This window comes from Alternaria burnsii (genome assembly GCF_013036055.1).
Source record: "Alternaria burnsii strain CBS107.38 chromosome Unknown 705, whole genome shotgun sequence".
Taxonomy (NCBI): domain Eukaryota; kingdom Fungi; phylum Ascomycota; class Dothideomycetes; order Pleosporales; family Pleosporaceae; genus Alternaria; species Alternaria burnsii.
Window position 1 is genome coordinate 2,857,454 of NW_024066107.1, and position 22,075 is coordinate 2,879,528.

General features: G+C 50.4%; 5 protein-coding genes across 5 annotated transcripts; 2 read left to right on the forward strand and 3 right to left on the reverse strand.

Annotated features, from left to right (window-relative positions):
• Nucleotides 1-3,544: 3,544 nt before the first annotated feature.
• On the reverse strand, nucleotides 3,545-4,997 carry GT037_001008 (p-loop containing nucleoside triphosphate hydrolase protein; the record flags this gene model as incomplete). The annotated part of the gene is made up of 5 exons (XM_038926055.1): nucleotides 3,545-3,829; nucleotides 3,917-4,545; nucleotides 4,597-4,649; nucleotides 4,703-4,904; nucleotides 4,958-4,997. The coding sequence occupies 5 exons, from the start codon at nucleotides 4,995-4,997 to the stop codon at nucleotides 3,545-3,547; spliced, it is 1,209 nt and encodes a 402-aa protein (XP_038791911.1).
• A 485-nt stretch (nucleotides 4,998-5,482) lies between these two features.
• GT037_001009 (mosc domain containing protein) lies at nucleotides 5,483-6,975 on the forward strand (the record flags this gene model as incomplete). Its single annotated transcript, XM_038926056.1, has 2 exons — nucleotides 5,483-6,421; nucleotides 6,502-6,975. 2 exons carry the CDS (start codon nucleotides 5,483-5,485, stop codon nucleotides 6,973-6,975), a joined length of 1,413 nt encoding a protein of 470 aa, XP_038791912.1.
• Nucleotides 6,976-7,110: 135 nt separating this feature from the next.
• On the reverse strand, nucleotides 7,111-7,909 carry GT037_001010 (uncharacterized protein; the record flags this gene model as incomplete). Its single annotated transcript, XM_038926057.1, has 2 exons — nucleotides 7,111-7,757; nucleotides 7,810-7,909. 2 exons carry the CDS (start codon nucleotides 7,907-7,909, stop codon nucleotides 7,111-7,113), a joined length of 747 nt encoding a protein of 248 aa, XP_038791913.1.
• A 986-nt stretch (nucleotides 7,910-8,895) lies between these two features.
• On the forward strand, nucleotides 8,896-14,764 carry GT037_001011 (uncharacterized protein; the record flags this gene model as incomplete). Its single annotated transcript, XM_038926058.1, has 6 exons — nucleotides 8,896-9,341; nucleotides 9,513-12,582; nucleotides 12,636-12,770; nucleotides 12,820-12,909; nucleotides 13,602-14,035; nucleotides 14,095-14,764. 6 exons carry the CDS (start codon nucleotides 8,896-8,898, stop codon nucleotides 14,762-14,764), a joined length of 4,845 nt encoding a protein of 1,614 aa, XP_038791914.1.
• A 104-nt stretch (nucleotides 14,765-14,868) lies between these two features.
• GT037_001012 (uncharacterized protein) lies at nucleotides 14,869-17,329 on the reverse strand (the record flags this gene model as incomplete). Its single annotated transcript, XM_038926059.1, has 3 exons — nucleotides 14,869-16,026; nucleotides 16,079-16,930; nucleotides 16,979-17,329. 3 exons carry the CDS (start codon nucleotides 17,327-17,329, stop codon nucleotides 14,869-14,871), a joined length of 2,361 nt encoding a protein of 786 aa, XP_038791915.1.
• Nucleotides 17,330-22,075: the final 4,746 nt, after the last annotated feature.

Genomic DNA, 22,075 nt, shown 5'->3' on the forward strand with positions numbered 1-22,075 from the left:
CGCCCAACAAGACCTGACACCAGACTTGAGTCTCCAGGGTGCCTCCGGTCCATCATACTGACGTGTTTCACACATTTGGAAGACCACGTTACACGTCAAAATCCGCAGTGCCCGATTATATCGGTTGATCCACGGTCGGTCTCTGGGGCCCCGCACCGTTGGCAGTGGCTCATGGATCGAGACGAGGCGACGGCGATCCAGGGGATCATGTCAATGACATCGCCACCTCATCAAATCCGACATTCTCTGCTTGCCCCTAAAGTAGCAATCTTGGTCTCTGTTACTCGACGTTAGGCTTTCGTTGTCGACGATGAACGAAAGATCCAATACTAGAACGGCTCTATGTACTCCGCCAAGCCGTGGTGGCAATCTCAGTGCACAGATGGTGGAACGGCTTACGAATGCTGCATATTGCTCGGGGCGTTGTATGTAATAATGGCGAGATGGCATGTCCTTTAATGCAGTCGACCAGCTCGAACGACTGCCTATGCACATGTCGATCCTACGTCAGACTACCATCTCCACAAGCCCGCAAAAAGATCGACCTTGCAAGATGCGGCTGCGGCGCTCGATAAACTCAAAATTTCGACTCTTACTAGTATTGGACGCGAGACGAGCCCACACTCTTCTGGCATTAACGTGTCACAGTAACCCATTCCATTATCACCCCCTCATAGATCTTCGCAGCTACGATCGTAATTTCTGGGGATAATCAATCGGATGCAGCCCGCGGATGAAAGGATAGTGTTGTCGATCTGCCTCTAGTCCCGGGCAGATTCTCGTCGCGCCAGGATGATCGCACTTTCTGAGACCGGGGTTAACATAAATCATACTTGAACTATCGTGAGACTCTTAGCTGTATAAAGATCATGATCAACGTATAGGGTAGTTCATGGCGGAACTTTCCAGGCGCGAGACGAGCGGGGAAGGTCGTCAACCGACAGAATGGGACTCTTTGTGATCATGATCATATGATGTACAGATTTTGATGGCGGTAGTCCCGGTTTGTTTTCCCACCATCTCATGTGCATGTCTACGTTTGAAGTCACATTGGAAGTAAAATATGTCGGGTCCACGTTGTGCCTTATCTTAGTGCACACGAATACACTGATGCAGATATGTGGGAGATGAGCGACTGTCGTTTATCTGCCCACGCAGCAAAGATTCTCGCCTCGTGTCTGTGCTGTCGTGCAAGCAATCCATCTAACGCCAAATAAAAAGAAGATGATACCGGGGAGAATCTGCGAATCTGCGAATCTGCGTACATGTATATCCTTGCTAACGATAGGAGGCATAAAGTCGTTCAGCAGAAAGTTACACGTATACCGACTATCACGCCAAGGCTTCTGCCTCAGCTTGACACTGAGCGGAGGTCACTATACCAGAGTTGATATGCCTCTGGACATGAGAAGTGATATGTAGTTGCTTAACATACCAAATGTCTATGTAACAACAATGCACAGATCGTATGCGGACTTGATGATCTCTGCTGCAATGGAAACATAGGTTTGAACTGTTTGCTTCCACGAACAGGCGTGACTGTATTATACACCCGCGCGTTTTGTTTCTACAGATTGAAACTAAACATCACTCTTCACCTCTATGTCAACTTCATGCTCCTTCCTCGGACATTATTATGGTCTCTTAAATGTCCCCTTGTAAGAGTCGTACAACCTGAACTGGGGAACTATGAAGTTGTGAGACATTGCAAAGCGATTAGGCGTATCTAGCCCGAAAGCGTAATGGAGTTTCTTTGCAGGTTGATCTCGATCGTTTTAAGTAGACGCGTAGTAAGGTCATACAGAGAATCTCGTGTTAGACTACGAAGTATACATGTCGGCAAACTCTTCTGTGTATACGTGGTGTCATAGAGAGAGAATCTAAACCTCAGTCTTCATCACAGCGGCGCTTGCCACCAAGTCTTTTCTTGGTCAAAATCCACTGCAGCATACACCATGTACAACAGTGTACAATGCCAGCCTTGCTGCTTACCTTTATTCCTCCATTCCCCGGATACGGTTACCCGATCTATAATCCCGTTACGTACACATGCCCTCCCCCTCCACACCTCCTTCTACAGACGAAGGCATAGCATCGAGCCGAATCTCTAAACACCAACATCAGGATCAGTATCACGATCCCCACATTAGGCGTCCAAGAGAAGCGAAGATCTTGCTCCCCAGGCGGCTCGGTTCCCAGGACACCGAGTGACAATCGCGAGCTAGGGCCGCAAATGCCGTCTGTTTACACAACCTCCGCCTTTATCAAGGAAAAAGATCAACGGCAGGCGATAAGAAGTAGTGCCTTTGCGGAGAAGCGTGGGGAAACAGTGACATCGCAAGGTTAATACCAAAGCAAGAACGTTCTGTGTCTGGCGTTAAGCGAGGCTCTGGTTGCTGTGAAGCCGATGCTATGCGTTGAAGCCATGGCTGCTTGGTTCTGGGATGGTGCAACAGATACCGATTATTGTGGAGAGCGTGTAGAATTTGTGTAGCTCATTGGTGACAGGAAAGAAGACCTAAGGTTCGCACATACACGCGCTCTTCGCGATAGAGCAATGTACTGGATGTCCGCTTACTGTGAAGTCGGGATCGAAGATAGGTGCTTCCCCGGTGAATTCGTGTAGTTTGTTTGTGCGACTGTGGGGTAGTCAAGTGCCATCGTATAAGTGGCTTGCTATGATACCATTGCCGCACTTTAGCAGCCTGCTCTTGCGGTCTTCTCCTATCATGTTGTCAGGTGGTCTTACCGTGTGTGCATCCACATGCATCCGGAACTTGAAACGAGCAAGCTTGTGGCAGACCCCCACGCCTGGTCGACACACCAACCCCGCTGACCCCGGACTCGCGAAGCGTCGAGCCATCATCATCCAAAAGAAGCACGAATTCTGCCGGTGAGGAACCCAGGGCTTTGGGTCTGCGGGAGCTTCCCCGATCCCTGTGCGTAGCGCGTGTGCACCGAAGGTCTGGGGTGACGCATGCACGTGTGAAGGCTGATAGGTTTCTTATTGTGGAATATGAACTTGCTTTTTGTTGCTTTTCGTGGATACCGCTAGTGTGGCAACGAAACCCCCAAGGCTCTGCGTCTAGGCCTGCTCCAAGGGATGACGAATGCGGAGCAAATTTACCGCCGGAAGAATACATACATGTCCGAGCTGAATTATGCGAAGAGGACAATATTGAACCATGACGCGGAGAGACACTTTGTTGCTGATGTCAGAGCGCTTCGAATGCGGGCGGGTTAATGCGGAGACGGGTGTGGGTGTTCTCCATCCCAGGGTGTCTGGATAACCCCACACGGCTGAATAGCGAAACCCGTCTCATGGGCTCACAGCCCTGTATCATCGGTCTGAGTGTGAGATCTCATCTTGATTGGAAAGCTCCGTCAGTCTGGGTGTCTTGTATACGACGAGTAATTGGAGACATACGAGCTTACCCCAGATGTAAGCAGAGCTTCCCCGATAAGCAACGCGCGTCGCGACAAAGTAAGGACATGGCAAAACTTGGCTTCGGCCGAAGTGTAGGGCGAAATTATTCTTCTGGAATCACACTGTAGATGTCCGTATTACTTTCTTCTTGTGGCCCTCTGCGACGACATCCAGGCGTTGTCCTGCAGCGTTATCCTCGTCAACAGGCGCTTCATCCATCATCAACCCCTCAGTGGCGACTTCATCGTCTTCGATCCAGCCATAGAGCTCGTCGGAATTTGGCTCTGCATCGGCATGCTCATCGATCTCGGCGAAAGGTCTTTTGGGCGGTCTATCTTCTTGTGGGCCATAAATAGGGGTTGTGATATCGTCGGCTGCTACGTTGATGCTGCAAAGACCAACCTGTATAGTGTCAGCGGGAGATGACTACAACGGACGTTGGAGCGCATCTTGTTAGATGAGGGCTCTGCAGGTAACATGTTGACGCACATGGTCGATGGTGAAGGGTACCACATTGCCCACACCCCCTTCTTCTGCCAGAGCTACGCCATTCGCCTTGACTAGGCCAGCAAACCGGGCTTTGTGCAGCCTGTCGGCGTCTGCCTTGTTTCTGGCTTTCCCGTGCCGGAGCCAATCTCTAAAAAGAACCAGACGAGTGGAAACACCATTCTCCCATTCAACACCTGATATTGCGGGTACCAACAATGCGCGCGAACCACCACGGATGCGTGTGATGGTCTGGCTTGTGATTAGGAGCGCACTGTCGTGCAGCGCAGCAAACTTGGTGAAGGTGGCTATGAGTTGATTTATGACAGTGTATCGGCGTCCTGCAGCCCACCGCGCCTGATCTGTTTTCTTCCTGGGCATGCGGTCGTCGACGTTGCGAGGGTAGGCGTTGTCGACGAGGGTCGCGAGAGAGTCGATGACAAGCAGGCTAGTGTTTTGCGGGGGAAAGGCAGCGGGGGCATGCACGAAGAGGGCGAGGAGATGTGCAAGCGTTGGCACAGGAATGTAGTGGAAGTGGCTACGCAGTTGCTCTGGAGAGAGGTCGGACGCATCGGGGCGTGAAGTGAGCATGTCGTCGACGCGCTGCTTGACCAGAGGCGCACCAGCAGCATCTGCCAGCAATTAGTCGCTGTGCCCAATAACCAAGGCTGATATGTACACACCGAGCCACACTACTCGCTGGCGCTCGTGCAGGGCAGAGACTGTGGCCTGTATCCTTGATGCCTTCAGCCACCGTCCCTCTAGAAGCCGTGAGGCAGGCACGTTTACCCAAATGCTGTCTTGCCGACTCCTGACGGGCCAAAGACCTCAGTCACCTTCCCACGCATGTATCCGCCCGAGACATGATGGCCCGGTAGGCTCGGCGGGGCGAGGACCTTGTCGAGCTGCGGCACGCCCGTCGACACAGTGCGAGCTCCGCGGGCATGGAGGCTCTGGAGGGCTTGGGATGCCGAGACAGTGGGCAGTCTATCTGCTGCAGTGTAAGCCTTCCAATTGATATGTGTGAGCGAGGCAGTTGCGTACGCGACGAGGCGGGGAGCTGCGATGCTTGCTGGCTAGCCATGGTGTGTCGTCTTGTGTCGTGTCGTGGCTTGCGATTGAGTCTCAGCGGCTTGACTTGGTGGTGCAACAGTCTCGTGATCTCGCGTTCACGCGCATGACGTCTCGCGTTTCTTGACGTGTCCTGTGCGGAACGGCGTGGACGAGAAGTGTCGAGGACGGATGGGTGGTGGTGTCCAAGTTATTTCGTCACGAGCAATAGCGAACCGCGCTTCATGACTCGCACGCCCTCTCCCTTCGTCATCCCAAGCTTTCTCACCACTGCGCCCATCTTGTGTCAACAGAGTATACTGCAACACGGTCTCGAACCACCTGGTCCTTCATACTCATACGACAACACCTGCCTTCTGCGTCCTAGCGTCAACCAATTTGCTTGGACTTATACCTTGGCATGTTTTCACGATAAGAGCTGCTTCCTCAGGCTTATATCCCCCTTGTGAACACGCACCACTTTCTTCTTCCGGAGACGACGTGAACGTCTACGACAGCATGGCGCAGAATGTCGAGCACGTGCTCATTGCTGCCAACAACATACTGCGGGAAGCAGGCATCAACATAACGCTCCAGACGATCCTCATTACGACCGTATCATGTATCGCACCTGTGATACTTTTACTCCTTCTTGCCGCCCTTAAATCGCCAGCATCACTGCCATCGCCAGCAGGCTGCAGGAAACTCGGAATCCGAGGACGTAGCAACCTGGAAGACCAGTACTCGAAAAGATATGCCAAGGGCAGCGACCCCACCCCACAGAAGCCATGGACAGTGAAGGCACTCTTTGTCTACCCGCTAAAGTCAGGCGCACCTGTCGAATTGGATAAGAGTGATATCGATCGTACAGGGCTGAAGTATGACCGCCAATTTACTCTTGCCCAACAAGTCACGAGTCTGCCTACGCTTGACGGAAAGGTCACAAGTGAATGGCACTTCATGACCCAAAGAAAGTTCCCTCGCCTCGCTAAAGTCGAGACTGAGATTTGGGTACCTGACCCTTCGGCTAGAGGCTACAAAGAAGATGGAGAATGGGTAAAGAGCGATGGATGCCTGATAATTCGGTTTCCTTTTTCCCCCGACACGGATTTCACTTTGGAAGGCTTGATAAACTACGGAAGGATTATGTTGGCGAAATTGAGCCGACAATCGGAGCCGACGCTGGAGTTCAGAGTACCATTCAACCCTCCACAAGAGAGGATAGAGAAAAAGGGATATCGAAATGAAGTCCTGCGCATCTGGAAGGACAGCCCAGTAGCACTCAACGTTAGCTCGGAAATTGACCGCGAGGTATTCGAGAAGCTGAGGTATACTCTCGGTGCGGCAAATCCAATTGCGCTGTTCAGGATTGATGCAAATGCTTACCGAGAGGTACACAAATGTGCGCCTAAGAAGGGAGACGTTGGGTTTGAGACGGTCATTGGAATGCATGACTCGGTACGTATAGACTTTACCAACAGCCATATCCTTGGACCACCCACGGGCATACACCAAACTCATTGCTAATTACCTGACAGTACCCTGTTCACATCTTGAACCTCGCCTCTGTCCACGACGTAGCATCTAAGCTTCCCAATCCCTCCTCCGATTTTGGGGAAATCTGGCAGCGGCATCTTACCCTCCTTGACGCCTTACGCTTCCGCGCAAACATCTACATCACTGGACCCCCTGCTTTTGCTGAGGATAACTGGAAGAAGGCGAAACTTACTTCATCCGGTTCTACATCCTCCCTAGACATGCACATCTCCTGTCGGACAACAAGATGCAAATTGCCAAACGTTGACCCAAAAACCGCTATAGCCGACAAGAATGAGCCATTGACCACATTGAGGAGTTACAGGATCATCGACCAAGGATCCAAGAATGCCTGTTTGGGTATGCAAGTCACGCCATTGAATATGGGAACCGTCGCGGTAGGCGACAAGATCGAAGTGCTAGAAACTGGCGAGCATTTCTTTGATGGAGGCGAGGGAAAGAAGGTTGATGGTTGAGCGGTTTCAAAAGCCTTTAGGAGAACAAAGCTCATTCGCAATATAGAAAACTGCCCTAGTAGACCCCTCACATAAGCCTCTCATCATCTCCGATTCGTTCGCAGTACGCTTTACTCTACCCGTGCTGGTAGCTTTTTAGATCATTAGCCATCCCCATTTTTTCACCCACTCTTCTTCCATCCTCCAACCACTCGGATCCCAACACGCGCACCCTATGTCGATAGTAAAACTTGGCATAGTAAAAAGATCCTTGCACAACTCCTCTTCATCCACCACACCTCTCAGTCTTATCAAACTATCCCGCATTCGTGGAAATGGTAGCCGATCGATCCATCGTGGGTGCACAATCATCTGTTGTAGCTCTGTCGGATGTAGGGGCAAAGGGATGTGCGGCTTTGGCATGGGTGTGCGCGAGGAGTATGATATGGCGCAGGTGATGCCTTGGATATCGCCGTTCATATAGAGCGCAGAAAACACAGTCAAGGGAGTGGAGATTTGAATAAAAGGGTATAGAGTGGCGTATAGTTCTGAATACGGTATCTCACTTGGGCTGGAGACAAGTATTTCCGACTCTTGGTTAAGTTCGCTAACACGTGACTCGTTGAAGTGACCAGGTGATGGTAAAAGTGAGTTTGAAGCACCAACAAGTGCGAGTGAGTTATGATCATCCTCAATTGGCGCCGCCAGTGATACAAGGGCCCTTGGAGATGTTGGGTATTGGTCTTGGGGCAGTCGCGCTACTGACAATCTGGTATCCAGCTGAGCTTGTCGTAATCGCTGCCCTGTATCTTGAGTTAGTATCCTCATACTACACATCCGGCAATTCATACATACGTCGTGCACGTTGTGCTAACCGGTCTTGTATTTGCTTCCTCTTCTTTGCATCTCGAACATTTCTCCATTCATCATCCTTGGGGTCTGTTCTTCGTACCATGCTGTGATACTACACGGTTTCTAGCGTTCCTGGTATGACCTGTCTTTGCTGGAGTGTACGATTAAACAAGAGTTGGCTGGAGTGGTTCGATAAGGCGTCCATCATGCTTACAAATGGAAGTATAGGCAACAGGTCACTGCGCTAGTTGGCGCAGGCCTCGCATAAAAGACCATTATATTGAAAGACCGGAGAACTTATCACTGAGGTCTATATTATGCATGAGTGATCTCTAAAATTCTTGCGCACATTGTTCTGCAAGTCTGTTGCGTACAGAATCGAGCTTCAGAAGGTAAATTGGAGCTGCTTTTTATATCTGCTCAACAAGAATGAACATATCTTGTTTTGGAAACCACATACACCATCATAAATATTAGCTGGTTGGAATGCTCTGCGTATCCGTGGACACTTGAGCATGTGCTGATTGCTGCATCGGAAAGAGCGATGCCCATTCATGACATACATCGTCTTCAACTTTTTGTGTACTACTCTAGGTCATATCGGCAGACTAAGGATTTCAATCTACTTGGTCACCGGAAGCCTACATTCATAGGGGGACATGACGCAGCGATGGGTAGATGGAAGCCAGCCTTCATAATGTCCAAGACTAGGTACGGCGCTGCTTAGTCATCGTGGAGGCATTCAACCCCTGCCGTGTCTTTTCGGCACTGCTCCTACTCCAACATTTCGAACCTCTTGCAATCGCTTCATAACTTCATGTTTAGCATCCGATAACGATTTTGCAAAAGGAGTCGTCACCCCTACGTCTCAATGCGTCACCAGCCCCTCAATAATGTTGCCAACCACTCATGACGGCTGCACAGCCTGTTGGGGGCCAATATGGCTTCCGAGATGTGAGGCTGAGTTCTCACGCGCATCTCTGGGTGCGACCGACCCCAACCAGAGCAAACTGGTGCCTTATACATCTGGACTGATCTCATGCTCCTGACATCTTTCGCGTCAAGCCGCGCGTCAGACAATGATGCGGCATGGCGGATCCATTATCCATTACTGCTAGTATTATTACGCTTTTACACGTCTCTGTTCAAGTGACGGTGCTGATCAAACAGTTTCGCGATGAGGTTGTGGTCGTGGATGCGACGCTTACCGGCCTTCTCGACGATGTGAACGGGTTTCAGCGCGTACTGGAATCCATGAAAGAGACGATCGAGGAAAACAACAACAAAGAGACTCTACAAGCGACCGGTCATGTGGGTAGTCACTGGAAGAATCTTGCGCGCTCGCTCGAAGACGGTGCGGACGCTTTACAAAAGTTACATACCACCTTAGACGTGGTCAACAAAAAGTCATCGATATTGGATGCACCACGAAAGCAGCTTAGGCTGAAGAGTGCCTCTGACCAGATTGCCCGATACCGAGAACAGATTCAAACATCTCACACAGCGATTCAACTATCGCTCAGTACAATTATTCTGTAAGTCGGTTCTTCTGGGGATGTTTGTTACCCCGCTCTCAGCCTCCTCCATGCCATCACGTGGCTGCTATCACTGCTTACTCCACTTGTGTTGGAGCACGTAGTGCGAACCAGTGTACCCTCTAATGCATAATGTTCGTTTTGCCGCTCTCACACTGACACAAAATTCAGTTGGAATCAAGTGACTTTCCAAAGATCGACCGAGATGATACCAGTTAAGGTTGTTCCGACACTGGACAAACTGTACGATGAATTTCGTACATTTGGTTCTCTTCTCAATGCAAAGATCGAAAAGCTTCAGCATACAGTTACAGACCAAAATGACCCAGACAACTACGAGCTTATGTATATGAACAACTTGCGGGAGTGCGTTCGCTCAGCCGCTGATGTCGTTTCAACTGCATCGACAACGCTCAACGCAGAAACAAGTGACAAGACTTCCGTCAAACATGGTTCTGATTTCGGAGACGTCTTTGTCAAAGACGCGAATGAACCCATGTTACGTTGGTTTGCCTCAAACACCGTGTATGAATTCGAAGATGTGGAGGCACCTCTACCCGCTCCATCAGAAGCTAGCACAGGAGATGCACAAACAGAGTATCAGTCAGATAGCGACTCAGATATAGAGAATGACCTGATCAGGTCTCTTTTCAACGAGGGTAGAAAAAGGAAGGACATTGGTGATCTAGAAAGTGCGGTTCGCTATTTTCGAAACTGCCTCACGAGGCTGTCGTCGAATACTCGCTACACATCTCTGACCTCAGCAAAGAGTGCAGCAGCATACACAGTGTCAATACCCGACTTACTCGAATGTCTCCTCGATTGTTACTGTCTTCTGGAAGCGTGGGGCAAAGCGAAAGCAATCATGAAAGATAAGCTATTCATCACCGAACGCCAATTAGGCAAGAAAGATGAGCTCTATCTACGAGATACTCTGAGGCTAGCGGAGCTCATGATGAAGAATGGCGAATACGTCGAGGCGCACCTCCAGGCACGGCGATCACTGAGAGGATTCAGGAAACTGGGAAAACTGGGAAATAGTGGTTACGAAGAATGCTTGGACCTTTTGATTCGAATCTGTAGCACTGAGGGGAAAGTGGATGAGGAAGAGGCTTACACAGCTTTGTTGGCAAGCCACGAGAGGAAGACCAAGCGATCAGCTCCATCGCCTGAGGTTATATCGCTGTCGCGCGTTAGCCCAAAGTTTCAGTCAGCTTCCGATCCGGTCTTAGAGGATGTCGCTCAAGCAAATTTCGAAGTTTCAGAGCAAGTGAAGGAGACGCTAGATCATGTGCATGTCTTGGAGAGTAATGAGGTGCCACTGATAGACACAGAGGATTCGAGTGTGCTTTCACCTGGTGAACTCCAAGTTCAACTGCCTGAGAAATCCCAGTTCCACAGTACAGACCAGACCGTGCTGCAAGAGGACCCAGAGCCTGTCACCGAAAGAGACAAGATTACATCAGAACAACAACCCTCGTATATTTCCAGACCTTATTCATCTATGGAGGATCTGAGCGTTCGTCCGGATTACGAGACGAAATCCCTGTCCAGTCACAGTGTTACATCGTCAGAACAACACGCTTTGACTTTGGCATCACAAGAGGAAGTATGTATGTCGCACAAGCCGTCTGATACATGCGGGCTAAGCGTCATTCCGCAATTACCAGCTATGCTGAGCCCAGCAGACTTTGGAGATATTTCACATCTTGAGGGTCACGGGGCTCAAATCGCAGCTGCTGAGTTCATTTGTATGCTATACCGAGCTGCAGCAAACGAAGTGACAGAGAAAGAGTCGAGGGATTCAAGAAAGGATGCTGAGTTCCTAAAAGCATGGTGTAACCTGTTCCACGGCCGAGATCCTTACTACTTCTCTGAATGGCATGTTGAGGGTTATTACTGTATGATCAAGATCAATGATACGCACGGCTGTACGGTTTCGGGCCACGAGACCGAACAAAAGGCAAAAGAAGCTGCTGCCGCTAAAGTGTGTGAGATGTATATCTCTCATGCTGACGAAGTACTTACGCTGGACAAAATGACGCGACGCGATCCTGGCTCTGACAAAGAAGTTTTTATTCCGCAAAGTGACCACGACATTGGGATACTTACGGGATGGGGAGATGAAACGGATGCTTCATTCTATTCCCCGGTTACAGATACGAACATACCTCATATTACCATATCAGCAGAAACAGACGAACCTCCTACTGGTAATGGCGAGGCGGCGACACCTACCACTGAGAAGTCAATAAATCCATCGAAGGTGCGGCGCAGTGCATCTAATTCCAAAATATTTCCCAACCAAGTGGCAGGACAAGGGTTTGTCGAGAAGTTTCTAACAAGGTCGTACGCCGCATTGAAAGGCACGAGAACACATCACAGCGCTGTCGCAAGCGTCTCGACGATTTTACCAAACGATAAGGAACCCCAATGGACTCCTGGTGATACTCATCTGTCGACTTCTGCAGAGGTATGTTTATATTGCGATAAGGATCTGTCCGAACTCCCCTTTCATTCGCAACGTAGACACAGAGATGGTGCATGTACACTTCATACTTCGACAAGAAGTGTCTCGAATCCCATCAATGCCAGTTATTCGCCAGACTTATCTAGAGACGATATCTCAACCCGTCTCATCAGTAACATCGACGCGACCACCTTTCCATCTCAATCCTCACAGTTCCAATACGTCGGGCAGGAGACGATTACAACAGTGTCTCCTTCGGCAGTTCAGCCTTCCTCCTTGAGCAAATCTACCGCACCGGAAGGCACATGGGCGTGTAATGAATGCAAATCAGACCTTCTTCAGTACATGAGTGAAGGTCGGTGTCGCTCATGTTTTTCCAACAGAAACGATTATTCTCCCAGCTCGACCAACGATTTTGCGCGTCTACCATATGACCGCCACCAGACACCGTTGAATTACCTAAACTTGAACGCACCAAAAGGTACCATAATACGACGGAAGGTGATACTGCTAGGAGATACATTATGTGGTAAAACATTCCTCGCAAGTGCATGGAGTCAAGGGGATGTTCCAGAAGAGGACACACCTGTGATGAACCACTTCATCAGGTCGACAAAGATTAGGGATCGTCAAATCGAGCTTGTCATCTGGGATAACACCGGTAGAGAGGGGTACGAGATGATGCGCCGCCTTTCATACGAGGATGCGCACATAGTATTGATCTGCTTCGACATCAGTGATCCAGATTCGTTTGAAAATATTGACTATATGGTATGTTCAGATAAGCGCCAAAAGTATGAGTACATTGGGACTGACGATACTAGTGGAGCCCTGAAGCGAACAAACACCTCCGCGATCTACCCAAGATACTCGTTGGGTGTAAGAAAGATCTCCGGAATGACAACGCGAAGCTCGACAGCCTACGCCGTCAACACTTCATACCGGTATCTCCATATGCCGTAAGTTCGGATCGACTGGGTATACGTCAAATACTAACCCTGAGTACAGGCTGACCGGCTTGCAATAAAGATACAAGCTCTAGCATACTTTGAAACATCGGCCATCAAGAAGCAAGGCCTCTCGGAGCTCTTCGACTACGTAGCTGAGGCTGCCTTGAGAACGGTTCCAAAGTCTAAGTCGAGTGGTATACGAAAGGCTCTCTCGAGGGGAGTATAGGCTTAGTAATTCGAGCTAGGATGGTGCCGAAAGTACTCTTGTGACCAATCCTCACTAGTTACTGTGTGCTATGAAGAGCCACAGGAGCACGATTAGTGCTGCAACGTGTCGGGATGATTAGATAGCGACATAGTCATTATATCAGCATTATTTGCGTTCAAAAACAGACATATCTTTCGAGGAACAATCTCGTGCGCACGGCTTGGCCCTTGGGAGATGTTTCACAAATTGACTTGGTTCTGCAACACCTCGGACCTACCGGAGATGCCAAAGTATTAAACGACTTTATGGCCTAGCGAAATAGGTCAAGCACAACAAGGAGTATAAACTTTAGCCACCCGCTACGTGAAGCGACGGACGAGCTTACCAGTGATGACTTGGCCGGCACGTTACGTTTAGGGATCGTTAAGCTATGCATTCACCTGAATTGTCTAACAGGTCTCACAATTGCATCACCTGATACTTGTTTGCTTGTGGCGATGATTCAATGAAGCCTCTGTAGAGTTAAGTTGGGTTGGAGGTGGATGTCAATTTGCCTTCGTGTTAATGGATGAGTATCATCGTGGGGCTGACAGCATTTGCGGGGTAGCATACGTACCTGCCTTGGTAGATAGCGATCTCGAACTATGCCGTCGAACGTACAACAGCCCTGCAACCATACAAGTGTTCTTGAGAATCCCAAATCTAGTGCAAGGAAGATGCGGAAGTTCGAACATCAACCTGACAAGGGCGGCCCGAAAGGAAGCGCAAAGGCTAGAATACAGCTGCCGATAGCGCAACCAGCTGCTAAAACGGCGACAAATGGGTCTCCAGACTCACCAAACATCACCTCGTCAAGCACAGATCCCTACAAAGCAGCTCGCGAAGCTCTCGATCGCGATGGTTTCGTCGTTCTGTCTGCCTCGCTATTTCCATCTTTTGATCTTGATGCCCTTCGCGCCGCTGCCTCACGTATGACAGAAGCAGCACGAACTGGAAAGTGGCCGTATATACGTACGCTACCGAAGCAGTTTCCACCATGGCCACAGGACCCCTCAAGTGGGATATGGTAAGTATCCCATTCTGACTGTATTTGAGACATACACTGACTTTGTATATCGCACTTAGGGGCGTACAGCATCTACTTCACCCGTCAAATTCAGATCATCTCACGTTCGCAAAGTCGTATTTCGACAGGGAGCTACTGAGATATGTCGGAGCACTAATTGGTTGCGGAGAAGACGATCTGACCATGGAGCTGTACAACATGCTTGTCCGGCCGGACAAAGATTTCAGTCTGCGGTGGCATAGAGACGACATCGCAGCGACAGCAACATCAGAAGAAGAGCTGGAGCGACTGCAAAAGCCAGGGCGTCACGCACAGTGGAACCTTGCACTGTATGATGACAGCAGTCTAGTCCTTGTGCCTGGCTCGCACAAACGTGCACGCACTGACACAGAGAGGAATGCGGATCCGTACGAAGCACATGTGCCCGACCAGCTTACTGTGCATCTGAAAGCAGGGGAAGTTGCATTCTACAATAACAACATCCTTCATCGCGGCGTATATGACAGCACGAAAGAGAGGATGACGCTACATGGCAGTATCGGGACAACACTGGCGGGGAGCGAACGAGCGAGAAACGTGCTACAGCACGGTGTTGGTGATTGGGCGAAGGAATACAACTTTGACGATTTTGAGCCCGAGATGGCCGCAAGGGCGAAGAAGATGAGAGAGAAGCTTGTGGAGATGGGTAAGGAAAGTGGGGATGTTGGCTTCTTCTCGAAGGATGAGTGAGCTTATCATAAGAAAAGTGCATGTAACAAGGGGTTCTGAATGATGGTAAGAACTTCAGAAGCTATAAGTATGGTTCCTAATGCAATACAAAGGCACCATATCACTCAGGTCTGGGCACCGTACTTTTCTTCTGGCGTGACTCTCTTAAGACTTGGAGCCAGGCCATCTGATCCGACCAGCAACTGCAACTTCTCTTTTCCTATCGGCACCGTGTTGTTGGCCTTCACTCGCATCTTCAACTTCATAGTTGCGTGGCTTTTCACCCCCGAGGATGTGTTCTGGAGACCCTGTGGCGCTGGTGACGTCTGGCTAAGGACGAGGAGATCCGTAAGAGAAGACCACGAATCGCTGGTCTGTCCCTTCTTACTAAAGATGTATGCAACGTGAGTGATTACAAGGACGAGGTATATATAGAGAACAGTGAGCGCGAGATAGTATGCTGTGCTTGTCGCCCTGATTCCGTAACCTGCAACGGTCGCATACCAGATGTAGCTCTTGCCAGGCTGGCGATGTGTCTCGTCGGGGTGTAGCTCTGCCCTGCCTCGAATGAGGTCGCTCCAGATCTGCGACCATGTCCATCGGTCCCAGTTCCATGGGCATGATGGGCTATCGCCGTTGCATATTCTATCCTCATTAACATCGTCTGCGTAGTTTTCGGTGTAGCCGATACGGGAAAGACCGTCTGATACGAAACTAGCTACCATCGCGCTTATTGTAATAAAACGATCCAACTTCACTTGTCCAACTGCTCCTGATTCGCCGTCGCGAGATTGTGTCTGCTCTATAACAGAAGCCAGGGTGGTTTGATTTGTCGAACTTCCTTGGATTTTGGGCGTCAAGCTCTCGAGCCAATTCGTGGTTGTGTTGATCTTGTGCCAACCATTGGCTGCGTTGAACACAGGCCGGTCTGGAGTTTGTTGGCTTGTGATACTCCACAAATCTATTGAATCCACATCGTCCAATACGGCGCGTTGCTGAATGGAACGTTGCTGACCCCAGCAAAGTCCACTGGCCACGTTGGTGCCTGACACCCAGTCTGCGTGTACTGAACATGTGATCGCTGACCTCCTGTAGCCAAAGTTGTAGTTCTGGATGACAAGAAATCCACTTGGGTATCGATTTATTTGCTCGCCATAATTAGTTTGTGAGAAACCAGTCGGTATCGAGATCCAGTGAGTAACCAACTCAGATGTGTTAAGATATCGAACAGGAATATAGTATCGAAGGTCGCGACGCCCGGAGAAGTTGGGAATAATTGGGAACTGCAAGTCTGTCAGACCAGAACCTGTATATGGGAAATGGGGTATGTATCACAGGCAGCAAGACCTGCCCTTGGGGCTGTTCGTTTCGCAACACTGGTTCTGGGAGATAATTGTCGGCTTCGAAGCATTGTGCGCGAGTCACAGGGACCTGGCCCTTGACGCTTCCTTTTGTGCTGTTGAAGGCGCGATATCTGAGGTTTGATAAGAGCTTTCCAGCGCCTGTTTCTCGAGCGTGAAAAAGCGCCGTGCACCACTCTTGGCTCATGTATTGTGAAAAGGCCCCAATGGCTAAATTGCTTGCGTAGGCGGCCACTCTCGCGGTGTCTAGCCAGACACTCGGAGTATCTGAATCTGGCACTCCCCAATTGAGGGTTATGTCACGTCTGAACGAACCGTCGCTGTATGAGAGGGTGCGCTCACCGCTTGTGGCTCTTTGCCTGAAAGCCTCGGCCAGATACGGATAGCCTGCCCAGATACAGGATGCCACGGAAGAGTTGATTGAACTCGTTTGACCCGTAATCATTGTGGGGTCGGAACAAATAGGATCCCAGGACGACGACCTATCAACCATAGACGGCTGAAGATCTCCGTTGATCCAGAACTTAGAGCTACCAGCGGGCCAGGCTTCGTGCCAGGTTGGTATAAGCAATAGCGCAGTCGATGGTCCCGCAAAAACAGATATCAGCGCCGATGTGCCAATTAGAAGCATGAATGACAGGCGGAGGCGGAGGCTCTGAAATCCCAAAGTACCGGCACGAAAATCGTGCGACACCAGGTAGCTTATGTCTATGAAGCGAAACTTGGCGGTAAGAAGGCCGAGAGGTATGCCTTCGTCGCCAGCAAGCAACTGACTTCGAACGACGTCCATGATAATGACGCCTAGTGATGCTATGATGAGCAGCTCCTGGTCAAATGGTTACTTTGTATCCAACAGGGCTGCGTGTGTACTTACGAGTAGTTTCGCGGTGACCTGAAGACATAAGAGGTCAATCGTTTGAGCAGTTTCATCGACGAGGCCTTGGAGGATGCCACCGATGAAGAACCCAACGAGATTGAAGCAAGAAAGCGTAATAACCGCCAGAACTGGGAGGATGTGCACACCACAATGAGTGATAGCGTGCCTCCAACCGGCGCGTGAAATATGTTGCTGGCGTTCAGTCTCTTCCCCCCAGATCCAAGTTTTGAGTGCCTCTAGAAATCCTTTGCTGCTGCTGCTACACAAGGCATTCCAAGTCGCCTGAAGGAAATTTCTCAACAAAGCAGTATGCTTTGACAAGTCTTTACTGGACCGAGTGGCTGGCATGGCTTGTCAAGCTTGGGCATGAAAAGTAGACGTGAGTTGTGTCGATATTTGTAACATCTACTGCGTATGTACGGCAATCAAAATCTGTTCTGCTTCACGATGTACAAAACCACAAGGAAGGTTGTCAGATCCTTTAGCTCACTTAGGGCAGATCATTCCAATTTTATATCAACCTGATTCACCAGGCTGAACTTCAGCCTCGTGCGTCTGCGCTCAGCCGCCGCCACAATTCGCCCTGTAACTATGCGAGGAAGATATGACGCATATGTGGTAACGTAACTATTGGCCACGGACAGAAAAGGTTACGGTTGGCGTTCGCATGAGGATTTTGTGATGCTGTTCGCTAGCGATAGAAACAGTGTGACAGCCCTATCTGTAGTTGCAGAATCCAGGACGCAAGACGATGCAACGTCAAAGGAAGACCGAAAATCTCTCTACAATCTATGCCAGTTCTTACTGCGATCGTAATTACCACCCCTGGGCAGTCTTACCTTTGACAAGCAACATGGAATTCTACATCGACACATATCCCAGTGTCACAGTCGTAAGTCTGCAATACTGGGATGAGTTCAAATATAAACGCGTTATGTGAATGGCTTAGGATCGAGTATGCGACGTCCTTATAACAGCTGAAACTGTATGCGCCATTAGGACGAGTAGATGCTGTTGAGGAACTTCAGTTTGCGGGTGTCCGTTGTAGAGAGAGGGGTAGACAGCAGCTTAGTACTACATGTTAGTAGTGTTCCAGACCCACAGCCCAGTCAAACCCTTCACCACCCCTGAACAACTCCCCACTCTGTTTTAAACAATCCAAGTTCTGCTCGCCTCCAACGTCTGATTTCTGTAACACAATACTGATATATTTATCCCTAACGCGAAAACTTTCATCAAACGACCACTCCCCAGTTGTTCAGTTAGCATCGGTGGTTTAGTGGTAAAATTAGCCGTTGCCATCCATCACAGGACAGTTTCGGCTAGCCCCGGGTTCGATTCCCGGCCGATGCATTTTTGCTGTTGCACAGGCCGTGGTGAGTGTCGCGATTGTCGTGTTGGTGGTGTTGATTGAGAAAATTGTCTTTTTGCGAAGACCCGCGGATGTCACGTGTCGGTGGGGCTCAATGAACGCCAATCGCTGTTTGACGACGCGCCGAAAACTTCTAACAGCGGGGTATGCTGCAGGCGGTCGTCACTATGTTTCGACTTTTTTGTTCTCCAGTTTTGCGCTTAGTTGTCGGCTCCCAAGCTGGCATGGTGTCGAATGCGACTTCGTGAACCGACAATATATACAGAACATTTCGCTTCAGTCTTCTATACTTCCTAAAGAGGAGCCTTGGCGCAATGGTAGCGCGTTGGTTTTCGGTTGAAAACATAAACACCAAAGGTTGTGGGTGTAAGTTGCTCCATAAGACCGATAGTTCGAGCATCTGTACTAACATGATACAGTCGATCCCCATGGGCTTCGCTTGCTTTCTTTTTGCCTTTTTCTGCGCTTTTGCCGCTTCTTGGGACACGGGGATACATCTCAGACGTGTTTGATGCTCTGATTTGTTGTCGCCGTAGCTGCTGTTCTTTTTGCAATCTCCACACCCATCACCAACACCTCCTCTCTCACATTTGATGTAGAGTACGAGTCACGGTAATTGGTTATACATCTGACGAGCCGTTGTCCGATGCCAAGTAGGCTTTTGACGATCTCCCTCTGCTCCCGGTGGCTGAACGTGGAATGATGTACGGCAAGGAAATTGATCGCGAGACCGACGGCAATCGGCCTTCATGTTTCACACATATCCACCCGTCCCAGCGACCAGGTCGCCCTCTGTTAAGGCAATTAAGACAGGCAACCTGACACACATAAACAAACCTGCGTCATCCTGAGTGAGATTAAGGTTCGGGAGATTGTGATACCCGTTCATGTCGATCAGATAACCTTGGATCTGAAACCACGGTGAGCAAAGTGTGGATATACGATTCAACGGTCGATGCTCGCTGGCTCCTCAACGGTACAAGGCTGACGTGTCGCTCCGTGATGTCATACCAGCAAGATCAACAACGGTGAAATTTGACGCAATAGTCCAACGATCGTTGTCATTGACCAGACTTCTTTGCGTTTCCAGCTTCGCCAGAGCCGCACCTGCCTCGACTCGACTGCCCAAGAAGTAGTAGCAATTGAAAAGCAATCTTCTGGTCACCACCAGGACTTGCACTAGCTTACTCACTCAAAAGCTAGTTCGACGCATGGAGTTGACGAGAACGAGAACGCGAATGTCAATCCAATCGTAATGGTCACTTCGAGAAGTCTAGCCTCGCAAGTGTCAGCGCTATATACCGCCTTCTCTTCTTACCCAGTAAGTTGACACAAAGTAGGCAAGTACCATCTCCTAGCCAAGGAGTCCGTCAAGTTCTTCGTGCGTTGTAAGTGATGGAACACGCCGACATGCTCGTCTTGTGCAACAATAAGACTGAACGCTTGTGCGCAAGCAGGCACACAGTTGACTACAGCAGGACAGAAGTTCCAGATCCGTGGCGCTCAGTTGCATGAACCTTCGAGATGCCGCAGACAGCGGCTGACGGCAATCGACGATTAGAGGAGAGATCCAAGCCACAAATACTGAGCCCAGGCACGCCCTGATTGGCTATAGCGGTTGTAGAGTCGCAGGCTGCGTCATTAGTACAGAGCTCTATCTTGTGTGACGTTGATCAGAGTAGCCACAAAAGCTTCGTCGCGCGGGCTTGGCCGGTCTAGACAGCGATTGGGCTTTTGTGGGGTGCCAGACGGGTAAGCTGACAAAATACATGATTGGTGGGTTGCTAGAATTTTCTCCCCGAAGAATCGTTGGGAATGTTTCAGGTAGATGGACGCGTGGAGGCAAGAGAACCAAGCTGGGGTCGCATGTGATGAGACACGATTACATGTTCGTGGTTGCCGCGGATGGACAAAGACCAACTTTGGATTGCATCACAGCCATGGAAAGATCTGGACTGCGTGGAGATGTTGAATCTTACAATACCCCAGATATGCAGTGGAGCAACCCGGGAGCTGAGAGCTTCTGGACAACCTACCAACCGGCCAATCAGTCAACCAAGTCTTGTTATTGTTGGATAGAGAGTCAGGTAATGTAGAGAACTTTTCGTCTCAATGCCGGAGTCGCGTCTCAGTACAGAGCCGATGAAAATGTGATCCAGAGGGACGGTTCCTTGCGATTACGTCCGCAATCCCGCCAGCTCGGAGAGCTAGCTTCAGTATGCGCGAAGTCAATTCTAAATGCGTTGTGCTAGAGTTTAGCGACAAGCATCAGTAGCAAACGGTGCTCTCGGGGTTCACTGCCGAGGGACGCGAGGAGAAATAATGCACACAAGGACGTGATGGCGAGGACGCATGGTGGTGGTGATGGATGGTTCCCGAAGAAGCAGGAGATTTTCGTCGATTTCTCCACACGAGTCGTTGATTGGTCACCATGCCCAAAATAGAAGTTGCACTGATCGTGTCTCTCTGACGATCGCGTCATCCTGGCGAGAAAAGCGGGACGTTAAGAACATGGTGCAACACCGACAGCCAACCCGCCCTCCAACGCCAGAAGATACGAAGACGCGCACGACTGCTTTGTGTGCACAGACACGAGGACAATGGCAATGGGCAGGACTGCAATTGCGCAATTACAGGAAATGATGTTGTGCCTCTGCAATGCACATCAAACAGTTCTCATCTCGCTGAGCCGAGCATCCTCGTCCCGTTCCCCACGCCTTGGGAACATCGCAATCCGCGAATTTCATCACGGGATGCGATCCTGCACGAGTCTCGCGGAAGGCCCGACGTAGTGCCGTGGACCCTCTGAAATGGTGCCATGCATGTGCAAGCAGCAACGCCTGGCCTAGAGGATCTGGCATGGTCGTCCCGCCAAATAACAAAGGGACGGGAGACTGGCGCGCAGAGGAGCGGGGTAGAGACATGTCGGTGAAGCATCGAGACGGCGAGAGTTGGGCCATGGAGCATCGTTATCGCAGCCGGCCAACTAACTGATGTGCCCACCGCTACTCACCAACTGCTGCAAACGGCTGAGCCGCAGGTGCGCTGTGTGGGTCGCGCCCGGGTCGCGCAAGCGGATTGGCCGTGGAGCTCCCCTCGCAGGTGCGAATTCGTAAGTGTTTACCAGATCGCGTCGTATCTGCTCGGCCTAAACGCAACGCGTCGAAGCACACAACCCACGACAGGACAAATTGCACGCAGTTATCATAAGTCGGCCGTGGTTGTTTCGTGGGCGCTAGAATGCGCATCATGATGCACGCCTGCCAGACCCTTTGCCGGCTCGGAATTGGCCCAGGCAGCCGTGACGTTGGCATCAACTTCCTTCTGCAGTGACCCGTTGCCATGCAGCGAGAAGCTTCCGAGAGGCAGGGTGGGAATGTCGCAGGATCAGCATGTGGTTAGAGGTGCAAATTGGCCGCCGCGATATTGTTCCCTATATCGGCTGCGCCCGAGCACTATATATGACCGGGGGAGCGGCCAGGGTCAAAGTGAAGCTGGCGAGGGTCATGTTGACATGTTCTGTTCACAACGTCGCTGGTCGGGGGCGGATGAAGCTCAACGGGCCATCGGCTACCAAGATTTGCGTGAATACGATGGACAGATAAGCCGCGCCAGGGAAGTGGCCCTGAGTGAAGATGGAAGGCAGCGGCCACGAAGACGCTGCAGACGTGCGACACGCTGGGCGGGCGCAGGCAGACGGCCATGGCATAAAGACGCTGCTG